At 36.6% G+C, this 19,493-nt stretch overlaps 1 protein-coding gene across 2 annotated transcripts; it reads left to right on the plus strand.

Moving 5' to 3' along the window:
• Window positions 1-922: 922 nt before the first annotated feature.
• On the plus strand, window positions 923-17,160 carry LOC306876759 (mediator of RNA polymerase II transcription subunit 14-like). Of its 2 annotated transcripts, XM_079428158.1 has the most exons (30): window positions 951-1,323; window positions 1,850-1,876; window positions 2,341-2,446; window positions 2,528-2,701; window positions 2,790-2,919; window positions 3,063-3,191; window positions 3,803-3,910; window positions 4,199-4,331; window positions 4,417-4,567; window positions 5,041-5,152; window positions 5,484-5,609; window positions 5,691-5,769; window positions 5,843-6,002; window positions 6,091-6,285; window positions 6,514-6,648; window positions 6,753-6,829; window positions 8,399-8,559; window positions 8,645-8,791; window positions 9,147-9,238; window positions 9,360-9,512; window positions 9,717-9,986; window positions 10,319-10,529; window positions 10,909-11,034; window positions 12,121-12,303; window positions 13,178-13,404; window positions 13,513-13,692; window positions 13,976-14,083; window positions 15,829-15,954; window positions 16,176-16,365; window positions 16,509-17,160. In XM_079428158.1, the coding sequence occupies exons 1-30, from the start codon at window positions 1,154-1,156 to the stop codon at window positions 16,580-16,582; spliced, it is 4,260 nt and encodes a 1,419-aa protein (XP_079284284.1). In that variant the 5' UTR covers window positions 951-1,153; the 3' UTR covers window positions 16,583-17,160. The 2 variants fall into 2 exon arrangements, with proteins under 2 accessions (XP_079284285.1, XP_079284284.1); XM_079428159.1 differs by lacking the exon at window positions 10,909-11,034 and having other exon boundaries at window positions 923-1,323.
• The last annotated feature ends 2,333 nt before the right edge of the window (window positions 17,161-19,493 follow it).

Consider the following 19,493-nt stretch of genomic DNA (forward strand, 5'->3'; position numbering starts at 1 on the left):
ACCTGGCGCATTACATGTTTGATTTTATAGTGTGTATCCTTGTATTATGTCTGTCGTTTTAACCATTTGACATATTTGTTTTGAGTATTACTACTGAATCTAGGTCGTTAGGTTCAAAATAATTCATGCAGTTCACTTGATCTAGTGGATGTTGGAAAGCTCTGAAAATACAGGGCAAAGACCAACCCTATACGAGATAGTATAGGCCTATTATTAATTATATTATGTGATTATATTATAAGGTTATATTAGTTTTTTTAAATTACTTGTTATAATAATTTAATAAATATTTAGACTCATATTATATATTTATTATAAATAATTGATTATTTATTAATACATAATATGATATTAAATTAAAATATAATACATTTATTAATAAACAATATGAATTGCACCAATATTTATCACTTTTGACTCATTTAAAACTGCATGCAAAAATAATCCAAACATAACATTTAAAACATTTGAATAAATGTGGTTTTGGTACATAACATTAGTATTTTGGCAAAGTATTCTCTCTCGATATTATATTTAGTTTTCAGAAATCCTGTTCAGAATGAAAAAAATGAGTAGCACTGAAGTTGTTTGATTTGTTCGTGAAACATAATTAGCATACATTTCATAAAATTAACGAGTTTTTAAAACTAATTTTACTTTGTCATGTTCGATGTATTAAATTAAAAAATACATATAAATTCCAAACCGGATACTCTTCTCCGGCCGTTTACCTTGGCAAAATAAAAGACCCCTATGCTTTCCTATTTCGTTAGCTATTGTTGTTTAAAATTTTATTTGGCTTCACATACACACAAAAGTGTAAAAAGTTAGTCTTCCATTTTTAATGTAATGTGAAATAAATAAAACATAAATAAATCAAATCTAAACTTTTTAAATTCGCGTTTTTGGTTTTCGGACTTTTATTTTAAATAATTTATCCAGCGCCATTTAGGGAAAGAAGAGTTTTGTGGGTGATGGCGGGGCTCCATCTCTCCACAGCTTACATGTTACAAACTCATTTCTTCTTTTCCATGGGTTGAAATTGTTACCGCCGCCTATAAACATTAGGACGAACGTGTAATAATATTCTCTCGAGCTAGTTTGCGGTAAACGCGAGTGGAAAGGGTCGGATCCGTGGCCGTTGTATTTTAAAATGGCTCCAGTTCAAATCGGTTCGGACGGGCAGCTGGTCCCCGCCGGGGGTCCGAGCTCAGCCCCGCAGCCTCCTCCGGGAGCCCCGGCCACTCAGGGAGTCCGGCTGAGCCTCCTGATCGAGTTCCTTCTGCAGCGAACCTACCATGAGATCACTCTTCTGGCTGAGCTGTGAGTTCATGAGAGATCAGACCTGTTCTGCTCATTTATCAGGCTTGTTTAAATCAGGTTAGATTTAGTTTAGCACTGGCCCATGTGTTTCCTCGACAAATGTTTTACTTTGCAGATCACCTTTATAAATCTTGATTTTAAGTTGGTAGAGTAGATTATATGGGGGTGTATTATGTGGGGAACTCTTGCTGACCCTTGTATGACTTCTTACCTGGCTGTTTATTTGGTTAACCATGTAAAATTTGTCAGGGCAAAGTAATATTTTAACATGAAGCTAGTTTATTTGAACGGTCTGCTTCTAGCAGCCTAGGTGAATTTATGTTGGGTAGAGTGGGTGACAGGTGTTAAGTCTTATCTATGAAGCAATCTATTAATATCAAGTATACTGTTATTGCTATAAGAACATAATGGAGATGTGCACAAATCTTCTTGTTCTGTTGCGTTTATGGATCTGTATCCAATTTTTCCAGATGTATTTTGCGCTGTCATTTGATATTATTTAACCTTATCTTTATGATTTTCACAGACTTCCTCGAAAAACAGACATGGAAAGGTAAGAAACTGCCATGTCGAAAACATGAATATAATATTGGTTACACCAGGGGTTTTCAAATGGGGCAAGGCAGTGCTTGGGGTTCATGGAAAAGTTTAGTCAAAAACAAATGATTACTAATTTATTTACTTAGATAAATATATGAATGAATGCATGAACAAATATATAAATAAGTAATAATAAAGAACACTACTATAATGAGTGGCAAAAAATAATTGCAATAATGTTATTTATTTACCAAATAACATTTTAGACACATTTATAACATTAAGTTTTTACAATACAAATTAGGGTTTTATACATAAAGTAGAATATAACACACATTTTATATAAAATATATGCCTTTAGGAAGGGGGTCGGGTCCCTCACAGGATTTGAGGGTCCTTGCCTTCTAAAAGATAGAAAACCCCTGAGTTACATTATGCGTGCATATGAACGTAACTGATGTAATCCATCTATTACAGGAAAATTGAAATTGTTCAGTTTGCCAGTCGGACACGGCAGCTCTTCGTGCGTCTGCTTGCTCTTGTGAAATGGGCAAGTAATGCTGGGAAAGTGGAGAAATGTGCGGTATGTGATTTATTTCTCACCTCCAATCTGTGTTATTTTCATTCTTGTTGATGTAGTACTCATTCTTAGCTCTGATTGCAGATGATCTCATCATTTCTGGATCAACAAGCGTATTTATTTGTTGACACGGCTGATCGACTGGCATCACTGGCCAGGGACGCCTTGGTACATGCACGTTTGCCTAGTTTTGCCATCCCTTTCGCCATTGATGTATTGACCACAGGGTCTTATCCGCGTCTGCCCACCTGTATCCGAGTGAGTAGTCAAACAAAGTGATCAAGAGCTTAAAGTGGATATTATAAATGTGAAATAGACAGCAATGGTGGACATTTTATTTTTACAGGACAAAATTATTCCTCCTGACCCTATAACCAAAGCAGAAAAGCAGACAACGCTAAATCAGCTCAATCAAATTCTGCGACACAGACTAGTCACCACTGACTTGCCCCCGCAGCTGGCCAACTTAACTGTGGGTAAGTTCCAAGCTCCACTCATCTACTGGCAAAGATGTATTTTGCCCTGTAATAAGTATGTTTCCAGACATTTTATTCTATATTTTTGTTTTGTATGTTTTTTTGTTTTTGTTACGATTATGAATGATCTTACTTGTGTGAAGCCAATGGGCGAGTAAAGTTTCGAGTTGAGGGGGAATTTGAAGCCACATTGACAGTGATGGGGGATGATCCTGATATCCCTTGGAGACTACTCAAACTAGAGATTCTAGTTGAAGACAAGGAAACTGGAGGTAATAATAAGACATATGAAATTAGATATGATGGAACCCCTGTGCATGTACCCTTGTTTTCCATACATTTGATTTAAATGTATCTAAAATATTTTTTTACATATTTTATTTATTCTGTGGTTCAAAGGTTTGGGGGTGGAAAGATTTTCAAAAATGGTTTTAAAAGACTCACCAAGACTGTTTATTTGATAAAAATACAGTAAAAACTGTAATATTATGAAATATTATTACAAGTTGAAATATCTGATTTGTATTTTTAAATATTTTAAAATGTAATTTATAATTTTTTTTTAAGCAGCAAAATATTCCAGTCATCAGGTTCACATGATCCTTCAGAAATTGTTCTAATATGCTGTTTTGGTGCTTAGAAATGATCAAAAGTTGTGCTGCTTAATATTGTCGTGGAAATGGTAATACATTTTTTTCTGGATACTTTGATGAATAGAAAGAAAGAACTGCATTTATTTGAAACAAATCTTTTGTAACGATGTAAAAGTCTTTTGAATGGGAGTGTATATTTTTAATTTATATGTGTAAAAATGTATTAATAGTTGATGATAAATAGATGTTTTAAAGTACCAATAATAAATATTGATATATAATTTATTTAGATGGCCGGGCATTGGTCCACAGCATGCAGGTGAATTATATCCATGAGTTGGTGCAGTCCCGACTGTTTGGAGATGACAAGCCTCTTCAGGACATGTACAACTGCCTCCGTATCCTTTTAGATCAAGACTAAATTTGGTTTCTGTGTTTTAGTAGAACATTTGATTGGTTACAGCCCATAGCTTTTTTAACCAACTCCGATATTTTGCAATACGCTACTAGTCAATTTAGACGCAACTCTTTTTTTTTTTCTTTTTTTTTTATCATTATTTTCCAGAATACTTTTAGAATAATAGTCAAATTAGCAAAACTATGAAATGGAAGTTTTGTTAAAAAAAAAAAAATGTAGTTACACAAAGTGAACAAATCGAAACAGTTTCCTGAATGATTGGTATCAGACTCGTTTTGCCTATCACTACAGCTGGAGGTGTTGCACTCTCAGACTCTGATGTTGATCAGAGAGCGGTGGGGTGATCTAGTGCAGGTGGAGCGCTACGTCCCTGCCAAGTGCCTCACGTTGTCTGTCTGGAAGTAGGTTTCAAAATTGGCCAATTTGCTACAGAGTTAATAGAATTTTTCTCTTTTGGTTTTGCATTTCATGATTCTTGCCTTGCAGTCAACTGGTCCTGGGTAGAAAGACTGGCAGTGCATCTGTGCACAAGGTCACCATCAGAATTGACGAGACTGATGGATCCAAGCCATTGCAGATCTCCCATGAGCCTCCACTCCCTGCCTGTGATTCCAGATTAATGGAAAGAGCCATGAAGGTGAGTATCATTGGTTAATATAGTCTCCTTTTTATTAATAACATTGATAGTTCCATAACGATGATCATTGTATGGGCTTTTCTTTGATTATAATGTACATTCCATTCAAAAGCTTGGGGTCTTTGGGAAATTAATACTTTTATTCAACAAGGATGCATTTATTTGATCAAAAGTTACAGTAAAGACATTTATAATGTTATAGAAGATTTCTTTTTAAATAAATGCTGTTCTTTTGAACTTTTTATTCATATTTATTAAAAATGTATCACAGTTTCTACCAAAATATTAAATAGTACGACTGTATCAACATTAATAAAAAAAAATTCTTGAGCATAAAATCAGCATTGGAGTAATGGCTTCTCATATAAGTAAAGCTTCTTTCAAAAACATTTAAAAAAATCTTGCCAACCACAAATTTTGAATGGTAGTGCATAATAACTGAGCTTATGTCTGTTTGTGGGCTGTTCTTTCAGATTGATCATCTCTCAGTTGAAAAGCTTTTAATTGATAGTGTACATGCCCGCTCGCATCAGAAACTGCAAGAACTCAAAGCCATCCTAAAAAGTTGCAACCCAAGTGATAACTGTGAGTATTTTACACCACAATGATCTTCACCATTCTTGTGCTGCTTGCTGTGTTTTTTTTTTGAAAGAGGGAATATAATCATTTGCCTGCTGTTCTTGGTTACTAAATTGATTTACATAAATTAAGCAATAAATTATGAGAGGATGCGTTATATTGTGTGGGGAAGCAAATCTCAAAATGATAAATTTTCATGCTGCTATTATTGATACTGTAAATAAAATAATATTGCGTACATTTAAAATGATAATTTTTTTAGAAAACATCAAGAGTCAAAATCACTGATTTATTTTATATGCTTTAAGAGATTGATTTTGTGTGTTTATTTTTCCAGCTTTCATAGAGACTGCACTGCCCACACTAGTCATACCAATTCTGGAGCCCTGCGGCCGATCGGAGTGCCTCCACATATTTGTCGATTTGCATTCAGGAATGTTTCAGCCAATGCTCTTTGGAGTCGGTAAGTCACATATCCATCGGATGCACATCAGATAATTTGAACAAATCAACTACTTAACTATCCTTGCTTGTCTCTTTCTAGATCAGTCAATGTTAGACGACATTGAGAAGAATATTAACGATGACATGAAGCGTATCATCACATGGTTACAGCAGCTAAAGTAAGCAGGCAAGCGACCCGTTCTTGGTGCGTTTCATGTTGTGACAGTGATGATAATACATTGTTTTAAACAGATTCTGGTTGGGTGAGCAGAGATGTCGACAGTCTGTGAAACATCTTCCCACACTGTGCACAGACACACTCCACCTATCTAACTCAACCACGCATCCTGTGGGCAACCTGGCAAAACATCGCCTCTTCATCAAACTCACTCGCCTCCCACAATACTATATTGTAAATACTTTAATATTTACTGTATTTATCTCACATATAAAAGCTTTTGTGTACACATTAAACATTTAATTAACTTGTCTTTTCTCAGGTGGTCGAGATGTTTGATGTGTCCAACAATCCGACAGAGCTCCAGTATAAATACTACTTCCTGTCTGTGAGTCAGACTGAGAGTGAGGATGGGCTGCCTTTGGCTCAGCTGCTGCAGCAGTTTAAGGCTAACCTGGAGGAGCTTGTGCAGGACATTTCATCTGGACGAATGGCTCGTCCTGGGTCCAAGAGGAAGGTGGGAAACTCAACGGAATATACTGAACTGAACGGTTAACATTTGTTACCGCTTTGTTGTATTTAAAAAGGGTTTCTAAATGCCTGTTATTGATTTTATTGTGAACGATTCATCCATACATACGATTAATTTTTAATTAGTTTTTTTTTTTTGAAATTCAGATTTATTATTGAAATGTCATAACTCAATTTTCATAACTCAAAAAGTATTGTTTTGGTCACTCCATAGTTGTTAGGAGAGCAAAGTGCCATTGAACCGAAGAAACCCAAGAGGTCAGGAGAGATGTGTGCCTTCAATAAGGAGCTGGCCCACCTGGTAGCCATGTGTGACACCAACATGCCCCTCATCGGATTACGCTGTGAGGTACTGCATATCCATTAGATGGTGAAAACAGTGCTTTATTATCTGAAGCTATCAGTTGTAAATGTCACATTTTGTGTTTACTGAATGGTCTTTTATTCTCGCAGTTGTCCATTATGGAGATTCCTCATCAAGGGGTTCAGGTCGAAGGAGACGGCTGTAGCCATGCCATACGTATTCTGAAGTAAGATTTATCTTTGGTTGTCAGTTCAAGTGTCTCTGAAGTTAATAAACCAGACTGGCACATATGATCGATGCATATCAACTTAATACTTTTATTCAGCAAGGACACATTTAAAGGGTTAGTTCACCCAAAAATGAAAATTCTGTCATTAATTACTCACCCTCATGTCGGTCCAAACCTGTAAGACCTTCGTTCGTCTTTGGAACACAAATTAAGATACTTTTGATGAACTCTTCTCTGACCCTCCCATAGACAGCAAGGATCCTTACACGATCAAGGCTCAGAAACGTAGCAAGGACATCGTTAAAATAGTCTATGTGGCATCATTGGTTCAACCGTAATTTTATGACGCTATGAGAATACTTTTTGTGCGCAAAAAAAAAAAAAAGACTATTCAACTATTCGTCTCCTCCGCGTCACCCTATAGCGCCATTTTGGAGAGTATCACATACGTATGCAACGTATGCAACGTATATACGCAGATACGTTGTTTACGTTCAGATCAAAGCATAAACAACGTCACTATGTGATATGTGATACTCTCCAAAATGTCAAAAATTTTCATTTTTGGGTAAACTATCCCTTTAATTGATTATAGAAAGATGTTTTATGATGTTACAAAAGATTTCTATTTCAAATAAATGCTTGTTCTTTGAAACTTTCTATTCATTAAAGAATTTTAAATAATGTATTATGGGTTCCACAAAAAATATTAAGCAGCACGTCTGTTTTAAATGTTGATAATAATAAGAAATATTTATTGAGCATCAAATATTAGGCCCTGTTTACACTAGTGCATTTTCGTTTTAGAATGAAAACGATCAACGTTTCCGCTGCGTTTCTCCATTTACTCTACACAATCGAAAACGCATGTCACATGACCATTCATGCAGGTACAACCAATATGTATAGGTAGATTCCCTATTATTTAGATGGCGGACGCGTCTGCGTGCTTGGAGCGGTCGAATGGGGAATCTACCCATACATATCTATGGGTACGATAATGCACATGATGTTATTGTTTACACGGTCGTCAAGGATACTCAGAGCGAATGTGGGCAACCACGCCATCGTTTTCAAAAGTCTCCGTTTTGGTCCGTTTACACTGGAACGCAACCCCGGAGTTTTCAAACTAAAACGGGTCTGCAACGTTTTCAAAAGTCTCCGTTTTCGACCTTGAAAACGCCAGAGTAGTGTAAACGATAGGCGTATCCGTAGCAAAAGTTATGCGTTTTAAAACGAAAACGCACATGTGTAAACGGGGCCTTAGAATATGATTATTAGAAGGATTTCTGAAGGATCATGTGACACTGAAGACTGAAGTAATGACTGCTGAAAATTCTGCTTTGCATCACAGGAATAAATTGCATTTTAAAATATTAAAACAGATATACTAATATACAAAATATTTTACAATATTGCTTTTTTTTTATATATTTTTTTTAAATTTTTTTTTTATAAAATTAATGCAACCTTGGGGAGGATAAGAGACCTCATTCAAAAACATTAAAAACATATTACCGACTTAACATTTTGGCGATAGTTTACTAAATGTTTTTCTTTTCTCAGAGTTCCACCTTGTAAAGGAGTGAGTGAGGAAACGAGAAAAGCTCTAGAGCGCTCCCTGCTGGATTGTACGTTCAGACTACAGGGCCGGAATAATCGCACCTGGGTGGCAGAATTGGTTTTCTCCAGTTGCCCACTCAACAGCACAGCCAACAAAGAACAAGGTAAAGACAGTTAATTGTCCTCTAACAGGTTTCAAAACAATAATGTATGTGTCTTTTACATAATTTTCTGTCTGTTTCAATTCAGCTTCTACGCGGCATGTCTACCTGACTTATGAGAATCCTCTTTCGGAGCCGGTGGGTGGCAGGAAGGTGGTAGAGATGTTCTTAAATGACTGGAACAGCATTAGTCAGCTTTATGAATGTGTGCTGGAGTTCTCACGTGCTTTACCTGGTAGGTACTTATGTTTTAACTAGGTAAATCACATCACTTTTAATTGATAACCAGCTATTATTTGTATTAATTTGACGCTATAGTACATTGAAAGTATTAAATTATTACATCAATTTTAAATTCCTTCACAGGAATAGATTCTTTTACAATATATTAAAATATAATTTTTATTATTTTAATTGCAATAATATTTCACAATATTGTTGTTTTACTGTGTGTTTATCAAATAAATGCAGACTTGTAAGCTTAAGAGACTTCTTTCATAAGCATAATACTTGACTTAAAATACTTGACTTATGAATGGTTTGAAGAACTTGAATTGCTTGTAATTTAATTAATTATCTGCAATTTCCAGATATGCCCTCCTATTTGAGCCTTTTCTTAGAGATACGGCTATACAATTATCGGAAGCTGGTTCTATGTTATGGCAGCACCAAAGGCAGCTCGGTAAAAACCTTCTCATCTTGTTAAAATGTGGATGTTAAAGTTTCTTAATGCCGCCTTTTTAGTGATTTCGTTTAAATCACACTGGTTTAATTTACCACAAGTTGAATCCTGTTTCTTTCAGGTGACGATACAGTGGAACTCCTTATCCCAGCGTTACCATCTGGCCCTGGGGACTGTGGGGCCCAATTCAGGCTGTAGCAACTGTCACAACATAATTCTCCACCAACTTCAAGAGATGTTCAACAAGACAACCAATGTTGTACAACTTTTACAGGTATCTGGAGCCTTGACACTAGAAATCATCACAGTAAAATTCATATTTGTGTTCATATTCACCATGTTGTATTTTTATTTACATTTAACATATTGTCAATATGTTTTTTAAAACATCAAATTGTTGTTTGTAGTGGATATTGGCAATATATCACTATTCATTAGTAGATGCTGGAAGTATATTCACATACTTATCTGTTCTCAGGTCCTCTCAGACACTCAAGCTCCTCTAAATGCAATCAACAAGCTACCCACAGTGCCTATGCTGGGCCTCACCCAAAGGACCAATACGGCGTACCAGTGCTTCTCCATCCTGCCTCAGTCACCCACTCACATCCGTCTGGCCTTCCGCAACATGTACTGCATTGACATCTACTGCCGTAGCAGAGGTGTGGTGGCCATCCGTGATGGGGCCTATAGTCTTTTTGACAACACCAAGATAGTTGAAGGTTTCTACCCTGCCCCAGGACTAAAGGTGTGTGGAGCAAAAATATAAAACATATTAAAGGGATAGTCATCCAAAAATTAAAATTCTATCGTCATTTACTCACTCTCTTGTCGTTCCAAACTTGTATGGTTTTCTTTCTTCTGTGGAACATAAAAGTTAATATGAAGAATGTTGGGATCTAAAATGTCGGGTTACGAACATACTTCAAAATATCTCCTTTTATGTTACACAGAAGAAAATAAGATTTGGAACAGCTTGAGCGTGAGTGAATGATGACACAAGTTTATTTTAGTTTGGACTGTCCCTTTAACTCTTGTTGTGCATGGGCGTAATTGTCACTTTTCAATGATTTTCCACAGACGTTCTTGAACATGTTTGTGGATAGTAACCAAGACGCCCGCAGACGCTCGGTCAACGAGGACGACAACCCTCCCTCCCCGACTGATGACACCTTCATGCCCCACACCCAGACGCAGCCTCCAGGCAGGGGGGTTTATCCACCCCTCACATCGCCCCCCAACCCGTACCACGTGCCTCCCTCACCATCCATGATGACAACACAGTCTCCAGGTATATAAATCTGTGTCTCTATCATGTCAAATGCTGTCATTTTGCTGCCTGTACCATCCTGGTCATGCCACCATGGAGTCTCGGAAACAAAAGGAGAGGAAGTGTTTTCTCATTGGTGTCTCACTCATTGCAAAAGCGTCCCACCAGCTCTTCCTGTCTGTTGGTATGCATGCTTTTATTGGTCAGTCTGTGTTTGATGACACCATCACCGTGCACCTCATGAAGAAGCATGTCCACAGTTTTCCACCCATCTCTATTCGGGGTCTGCAGCTCCTGTCCCGCTTTGGCTGCAGCTTGTGTGAAAGTGAGCGTGCAGGAACAGGAGCGACATGCTCTTGTCAGGTGTTGATGAGGCCACTGATTGGTTAATTGTGTGCAGGGAACATCCACGCAGCCAATTCCCCTAGCGGAGCTCTGCGGGCCCCTTCTCCCTTTGGGCCCACCCCTTCTCCCTCCTCTCTGGGCATTTTTATCGGGCAGACCTCCAACTTTGCTAGCCCACATGGTAAGTGCACGGGAGGCCTGGATCCAGGGCTTTGTTGATTGGGTTTCCTTTTTACGCTCCAGGGCTTTCAATATTTGATGGGCAGGTGAAAGAAATCTGATTTTGTTGCTGACGATTGACTTTGTGCATGGTGGATGTACTCAGCTTAAATTATCTCTTGCTTGATACTTCTTGTATTATTTCTTGATTCTTTCTGTTTCTTTGACTGGTGGGACTGGGAAAACAAAACATCCATGTCAGAATCATATGCATGATTAAATGCAAGAAAAAAAAATATAAAGAAGAACTTGGTACTGGGATTTAGTCTGATATTTAATTAAATTATTTTATTTTTTTTGTGATTGTAAAATTTTATTTGACAATTTTGGGGTCTGTAAGAGGTCTCATATGCTCACCGAGGCTGCATTTATTTGGTCAAAAATACAATAAAACAGTAATATTGTAAAATATTATTTCAATTAAAATATCTGTTTGGTATTTTAATATTGTTAAGATGTAATTTATTCCTGTGGCTGCTGAATTTTCAGCAGCCATTACTCCAGACTTCAGTGTCTCATAATCATTCAGAAATCCTGCTAATTTTGTGCTCAAGAAAGAAAAGTTAAAACTATGATGCCATGATTTTTGTTTTTCAGGATTTCGTGATGTAGAGAGAACATTAATTTGAAGTGTTTTTGTAACATAATTGTCTTTACAACTATTAATTTCTTTAAAAAATAATCTTACTGACCCCAAACTTTTGAATTATAGTGTATTTTTGTACTTTATTGTCAGTCTCACATTAGTCACAGTATGTCATGATTTAGTACATTTTCATGCTTCAAAATATCTTAATTGGTGTGCAGTTGAAATAATGTGAAAGTGAATCAGAGTCATTGGTTTAAATCTCTTTGCCTTGTTTTAATCATACGAAATCATTGTTGGTTGTTGTTGAAACAGCTCTGACTTTGCAGTAGGGATATGTGTGTTTTTGGTAGGTTATGTTGAGTACTGTTACTGTCATGGACTAAAAACTGTGTACATCGATGGAAACTGACTTATCGAGATGGTGAGTTACCGTCCAAATGTCTTTAATTTGTATTGCAGGAACCCTTGACCCGAGTTCACCATACACGATGGTGTCCGTCAGCCCAAGGGTCGGACCATGGCCAGGTTCTCCGCAGGTCTCTGGACCCTCCCCAGGGGCCCGAATCCCTGGCATGTCACCAGGCAACCCTTCTTTGCACTCACCTATTCCAGATCCATCCCACTCCCCTCGAGCTGGTACCAGTAAGTCCAGAGAGTCTAAAGACAGATCCGTGTTATCAGAACATGTTAAAATCAGTAATTTACTTCTACATATTTTCCCACTTTACAGTAATGAGAATTATTTTTTATTATTATCATTAACTTGCAGTTAGAATTTTTCTGCTTAATTGTCTTTATTGCAATGCAAAATATCTTGATGGTTGTAAAAGTAAACAAAAATAAATTGCTCAGTATTTATTGATTTCTTTTGATTTTGGGGTTAAATAGTGCCTGGAGATTTTCTTGACACTTTCTTGTGTGATTAACCCGATAATTACGTAGTTTGTCCTAGGTTTGATGTACACTATTGGTCAAAAATTAGATTTTTAAAGATTTTTTTATGTTTCTAAAAGTCTGTTATGCTCACCAAGGTAGAACAGTAATATTGGACAATATTGCTATTCAAAATAGCTTATTTTTATATTTAAAATGTAATTTTATACCTGTGATGGCAAGGCAGAATTTTCAGCAGCCATTACTCCATTAGTGTCACATCCTTTAGAAATCTTTCTAATATACTGATTTGGTTTTCAAGAAACATTTTTCTTATCATATTGAAAGCAGTTGAGCTGCTTAATATATTTGTGTAAACCATGGTACATGTTTAGGATTCGAGATTTATTGAAAGTTAGTAAAAAAAATGCATTTATTTGAAACTGCAATCTTTTGTAAGATTGTGTCTTTAGTGTCACTATTGATCAATTTAATTTATCCTTGCTTAGTAAAACTACAAATTTCTTTAAGAAAAAGTAGTGTAAATGAGAGAATTTAATATTATTTACATTTCACGACTGCGTTAAGCAGTAATTGAATTTGTTCAGTCAGTCACTGTGTGTGTGTGTTTGTGTGTGTGTAGGTTCACAGGCAATGCCCCCACCCCGTAAACTGCCACAGCGGTCCTGGGCCGCTTCTATTCCCACCATCCTCACCCACAGCAAACTACATGTTCTGCTTCTGCCATCACCCATGCCATGCCCAGTGCCAGGGCTGGCGGGCAGCTACCTGTGCTCACCTCTGGAGCGCTTCCTGGGCTCTGTCATCATGAGGCGGCACCTACAGAGAATCATACAGTTAGAACCCAATGTGAGTCAGAAACCAACATGTTACAACCACATCATTCAACCTGTCAGATTAATATAATTCTGCTTACACACTGTATTTGCATCACTCTCGATTACCTACTCTTCACAGCTCACTATTGTGAATTCCAACGAGCCAGGCGTTATCATGTTTAAGACAGAAGTACTTAAATGTAGAGTGGCTCTCAACCCCAAAACCTACCAGACTCTGCAGCTGAAAGTCACACCGGAAAACACTGGACCCTGGTCGCAGGAGGAGCTGCAGGTCCTGGAGAAGTTCTTTGAGACCAGGGTATGAAATTAACTTTTGAAGAGAATTGTAATGTGTATTTTAAAATTGCCCTGTTCGTCTTGATTTAACAACACTGGCTTAATGTCATGATTAGAGACTACCTGTTTAAAACTAGTTTGAAAACGCTTATTTTTTCTATTCTGCTTGGTGCAATTAGCTGTGCATTGGGTTTTTTTTTCTTTAAAGCAAATCACTCAGTTCAGTGGCCTTCTTGGCAATGCCATCAAGTCAGGTATTGTGCAGTTATGCAAGTGCAAGTAATTTTCTTTTACTTAAACCATAGGTTGCAGGACCACCCTTTAAATACAACACACTAAATGCCTTTACAAAGCTGTTGGGAGCTCCAACCAACATACTCAGAGACTGTGTTCGCATCATGAAACTGGAGTTGGTGAGCACATTCATGCTTATTTAATCTTTCTTTTTTTGACCTTGTGCAAGCATACACTATGACCTCGTTTACACTGCAGGTCTTGATGCTCAATTCCTTGCCATACCATCTGAAACATCCCGCATGCATTGTTGTCATTTAGCGCCTCCACACGTGCTTCCTCCCGATAATGTGACATGTGCTGACACAACGAGTTGAGCAAATTTGAAAAATTAGTTATTTTTATTTTCATATTCTCAATTAAAAGACCTTCAAAATGATGTATTTTGGAATCGGACAAATAATTACTGCTACACCCGTTTAAAGTCGATATAGAGTCAGCAAGGTTAATTATGAGAAAGATTAAAGTTTTCCTCCAGTTCTTTTCTTATTAATAATTAGGCTGCTATATTAATAATCACAATATAGCTGTTTTTTATTTTATCTTTCGTTTTATAAATTAGAACAGACGCAAAAAAAAAAAAACATTATAGGAACAAATAGCCTAGAACGAAACAAGTAATGCATTACCTTTATTATTTTAAATCTAAACAAAAGCATTCATGTAGCCTACGAAAAACAAATGATCAAATGTAAAAATCACTTCAGTGTGTTCATTACAAATTAATTGATTATTAAAACTACAAAAGCAGTTAAATGAAGTGCTACGAGTGATTCCCTTTTTTCTTTTAGGCTATTGATAGATAACGTTGAGACTAATGCACAAATCATATAAAGTTACATATCAAGATGTTTTTCCCCATCAGTTCCCCAAGCGTTCACTTAAAACAGAAGTTTATGTTTGCGTGAATACTGAAAAACTGTAATTCTGTGTATTTATCGGGATTGCGCGCCGTCAGATGGCAGTCAGCGCAAGAAGCGAGCGGAGAAAAGGTAATCCTCAGAAAATATACAATTAAAAATACTTTTAGATGTTGGAGCATTGGGATCGCTAAATGGGCCTTAATGAACAAATTTTTGTGAACCTAAAATCTAAATTTTTCACTTGTTTTTTTTTTGCCTGTAGCTCAAAATAGCCCATGCACATTTACATAAATTTTACCAGCATGGGTCCCATATAACTTCATTCAACTGCGGCGAAGTACTAAATTGTCACAGTTTTAATGACGTACAGAACGCGATGCCTCAGAAAATCCGATCTGCCTGTTTACATGACAGTCGCATTGGCACATATCCGATTTATTTCCACATATGAATGAGGCCTGAAACCGATCTCGTTATATCCGAATGCATGCATTTTTTTTCCTGTTCACACCGTCATAGAACAGATCCGATCTGTGTCACATATGAGCAAAAAAATCGGAATTAGGTCACATTTAACTGACAGTGTAAACGGGGCCTAAGTTTCAAACATTTGGGGCCAGTTAGGTTTTTAATTAATACTTTTATTTAGTAAGGATATGTTAATATGGTCAAAAGGGACAGTAAAGATTTTAAATAAATGCTGTTCTTTTGACCTTTAATTATAATAATGATTAAAAAAAAGTATCACTTAATCACCAAATCAGAATAGTATAATTATTTCTAAAGCATCATGCAACTCTAAAGACTGGAATAAAGGCTGAAAAAAAATTAAAGTTTTAAGCAAAAATCTATCTTTGCCATCACAGCAATAAAGTACATAAATATGACAGAAAACAGGTATTTAAATGGCAATAATGTTTCACAATATTACATATGAGACTTCCTGAACTATTGAACAATATTTTACACTTGGAAACTCTGGCCCATCGTTTTTCCTCCAGTTCCCAGACCAAGCGGCCCAGCTGAATTGGAATGTGCAGTTCTGTCTGACCATCCCACCCAGCGCTCCTCCCATTGCCCCACCAGGAACCATTGCTGTGGTGCTTAAGACCAAGATGCTCTTCTTTGTAAGTGCTTCAGCCACTCCTTTCTGGTTTGCAATGTCCCCTTTCACCATACAACCAGTTCCCAATGGATAAAAAATGATCTCACCATACATGACCATGTCCTGAATTCTGATTATTACTCTAATATTCTGGCCATTGTACGCCCAGCAACTTGTTTGATCTGTGGTTTGTTTACTATGGATTCCTAACATGTATTAACTTAAAGTGATGCTGTTCTACAGCTCCAGCTGACCCAGAGGCTACCGGTACCCCAGGAGCCCATCAACATCATAGTGCCTATAGTGTATGACATGGCTACTGGACTGACCCAGCAGGCTGATATCCCCCGCCAGCACAGCTCCTCGGGAGCCGCGGCCCTGATGGTCAGCTCCATCCTCAGGAGGTTCAATGAGCACCATCCACCACGACAAGGTTCACACATCTGTTTTGTTTAATGTGAATTTTTAAATTGATATGGAAATCAGTATATAATATTAGTCAGATATTTAACATTGTGTGTTTCTATATTTGCATTTCAATATTAATGCTAGCCTTTTTTTTCTTCTTTTTTACAGGAGAGTGCACAATATTTGCTGCAGTTCATGAGCTCATGGCTAATCTCACATTGAACCCTGTTGGACGGCCATAACTTGTCTCTTAGGAAACTTTTCCAGACGATCAGTTAAGGGAAATTCAGGTTTTCTGCTACAGCCGATGGACTCTTCTGCTGGTGTATCATATTGTCATAAAAGGGAGCAGAAATATGATGGAACTTTTTTATTGTATTATGAACCATGTAAATTAATAATTGACAAAAGCAGGACTTCTTTTTTTAAAATAGCTCGGCAAAGTTCTGCTTATGGATTTATTTTTTTCAGATGCACTTCTTAAGTAAATGATTGTGATTAGAAAAAATGTTTAACTACAGCTGTATTTTTTTTATTTGAAACTGCAGAAAAATTCTTGTCTTTTTTGTAATACAAGATATCAGTACTGTGTAAGTATTGATGTTTTCTTTATCAGCACACTATTTAAATGTTTTGTTTTTTTTCTTTTGATTGCATTACTTTGACTTCTTAGTATACCTGTCACTTTAAATATGTGTGACAAACCTAAATAAGCAGTGTTTTATTGTCATTCATTGGAATCACGGAAAAGGTCTAAGATTTTTCTGGTCTGTGTTTATTACTATTTAATAAACATTGAAAATAGCTCCATCCTTTCATTAATAACTCGTTTGTTTGATTAAGCGATATTAAATATATTTAGAGAACAAAATGAGAACAGTTATCCTTCTCTATGCATTTAAAGACTCGTTATTGTATATTATAAATTTGTATGGGTACTATTTAGTAATTACAATTAAAAACGTATTTAAAATTTAAGACAATGTAGGTCAAGCACACAAAGGTCCAGAGTGGAGAATTTTACAAGCTTATAACTAAATCTTTTGTAACGAATGCATCATCTTTCAAAACGACAATTATGAGGCGCATGCAAACTTTGCCTTACATATGCGATTAAATCGATTTCTAAATAATTACACCTGTATTTCACTACAGAAATCCTCATTTAAACGACTGTGATTGGCCCATCCTTAACAGCGCAGAGAAAAGTAACCAGCACCTCGTGACAGTTCTATGTATGTGTTGCTTTACTATCGGTTTGTAGAAATTTGTATACCCAACTAAATAATATAAATATTAAACGTTAAAAGCAAGTGAATTGAAAATACACAATGTTAAAGTTAAAATAAAAAAATCTATTTCGCCTCATCGTACCTGACCAATTAAATACAACGCCTGGGCCACAAGCTCAGCCCATTCAGACACTTGTGATATGAAAAATGTCCATTCTACCCACTTCATTCAATTTCTATGGCAGGTAGTTCGATGCGGATTCACACAACTTTGGTACGTTTCGTGGTCTCTCGTCTTTTAGCAGATTTGACCACGCCTTTTATTTACATCTTGTGCCACTGTGTGAATGAACACCATGGAGAGGAGGGCTACTGAAAAGGCCCTTTGCAATGAGAGTAACAAACGCCATTAATGGATGAATAAACCAATAAATGCAGTATTAATCATATGAATCTGTCACCGCTGGGATTATTACGGTGATAATGGTAGCTGTGAGTCTTTGCAGACCTTACAGTCCACATTTTAAAGGTAACTTAATCTCTTTGATAATAGTTGCGTTTTTATGACATTCTGACTGAATAACACATTCATGTTTTATTTCTTGATTATTTTATATTTGCAGTTGAGGTGTGCGTGAGGAAGCCCTTGATGCCCATCCACCTGAGCAGTGAGCAGATGGCACTGGAGATGCTGAGTCTCTGCATCCAGCTGGACCTACTGATCAGAGCTCAGGTCCATCAGGTGAGACTGATGCTCAGATCTTTGAACACTGAACATAGCCTACTCGTGTGTTTGTCTCATTCAAGTATCTAATCTGAATCAGCAGTTTCAGGAGCAGCTCAAGCAGGACAAAAGTCCTGAAGAGTCTGAGGGTTTTCAAAAACAAGGTAAGTTTAGGACTAAAATAATTTTTCCTGGAAATCAAAATCGGTAATTGTTATCCAATGTATGAACAACCTCTGATTTTGTGTGTAGGGGCAGAGATAATATATCAGATGAGCCAGTGCCTTGAACATCTCAAAGAACCGGGGCTTCAGCTTGAGGTAACTAATCACCAATTAACCATTTCTCTTAAACCAGTTAGAATTTTTGCATGATGTGTTTCCATTTCTTTAGGAGTATTTGGATGTTGTAGGATTATCTACTCTATTCCCTCGAGTGGAAGTTTATATGATACATGGTAGCCCTATTGACATGTTGGAAAGACCACCTTCAGATGGTGAGACCACAGAATGGGAGAATGATAATGGGATACAGTTACATTTACTGGCCAATGGTTGACTCGATTTGGGTAATAATGAATAATAATAATAAACTTTATTTATATAGCACGTTTCAAACAAGAAATATAGCTCAAAGTGCTTTACAGTGAAAAAGCATTACAAAAAGCACCATGTACTTCACATTAAAACATTTAAAAATTCAAATTCAAATTTCAAATTCAAATTCAAATTTTATTTGTCACATACATATACATACATAGTACGACATGTAGTGAAATGTATTGTACGACTGTCCAACAAAATTAAGAAAAAAACCTCAAGTTTACAAAAATACAAATAGAAAAAGTACAGTAAACATATATATAGAAATAAACTAGCAATAAAATAAAATAACAAATAGATATGAGAATAAAAATAGATATGAAGAATAAAATAGAATATGATTCTATATAGATTCTGTAAAAGTAAAGTGTATGTCAGTGATAAAGTGTCTGTGTGCTGTGCTGTGCAGTGCAGTAAAGTGTATAAGTGAGTAAAGGAATACTAAAGACAAATGGTATGTAAGTCCCACTCATTTATCCTTACGTGACCTTCTACAAATTAGTGCAGATGTAATGAAAATGTGCAAAGTGGAAGTGTGGGGTGATGTGATTAGAGTGGAGAGAGGTTAAGACTCCGAATGGCCTGCGGGAAGAAG

The sequence above is a fragment of the Barbus barbus genome (genome assembly GCF_936440315.1).
Source record: "Barbus barbus genome assembly, chromosome: 11".
Taxonomy (NCBI): domain Eukaryota; kingdom Metazoa; phylum Chordata; class Actinopteri; order Cypriniformes; family Cyprinidae; genus Barbus; species Barbus barbus.

Excerpts from the sequence above, each read along its gene's own strand:
- LOC306876759 (XM_079428158.1), top strand. The coding sequence starts at position 1,154 with ATGGCTCCAGTTCAAATCGGTTCGGACGGGCAGCTGGTCCCCGCCGGG. Across the intron at positions 6,286-6,513 it reads GTCCTGGGTCCAAGAGGAAG|TTGTTAGGAGAGCAAAGTGC; the intron begins GTGGGAAACTCA and ends GTCACTCCATAG. Across the intron at positions 10,530-10,908 it reads GATGACAACACAGTCTCCAG|GGAACATCCACGCAGCCAAT; the intron begins GTATATAAATCT and ends AATTGTGTGCAG.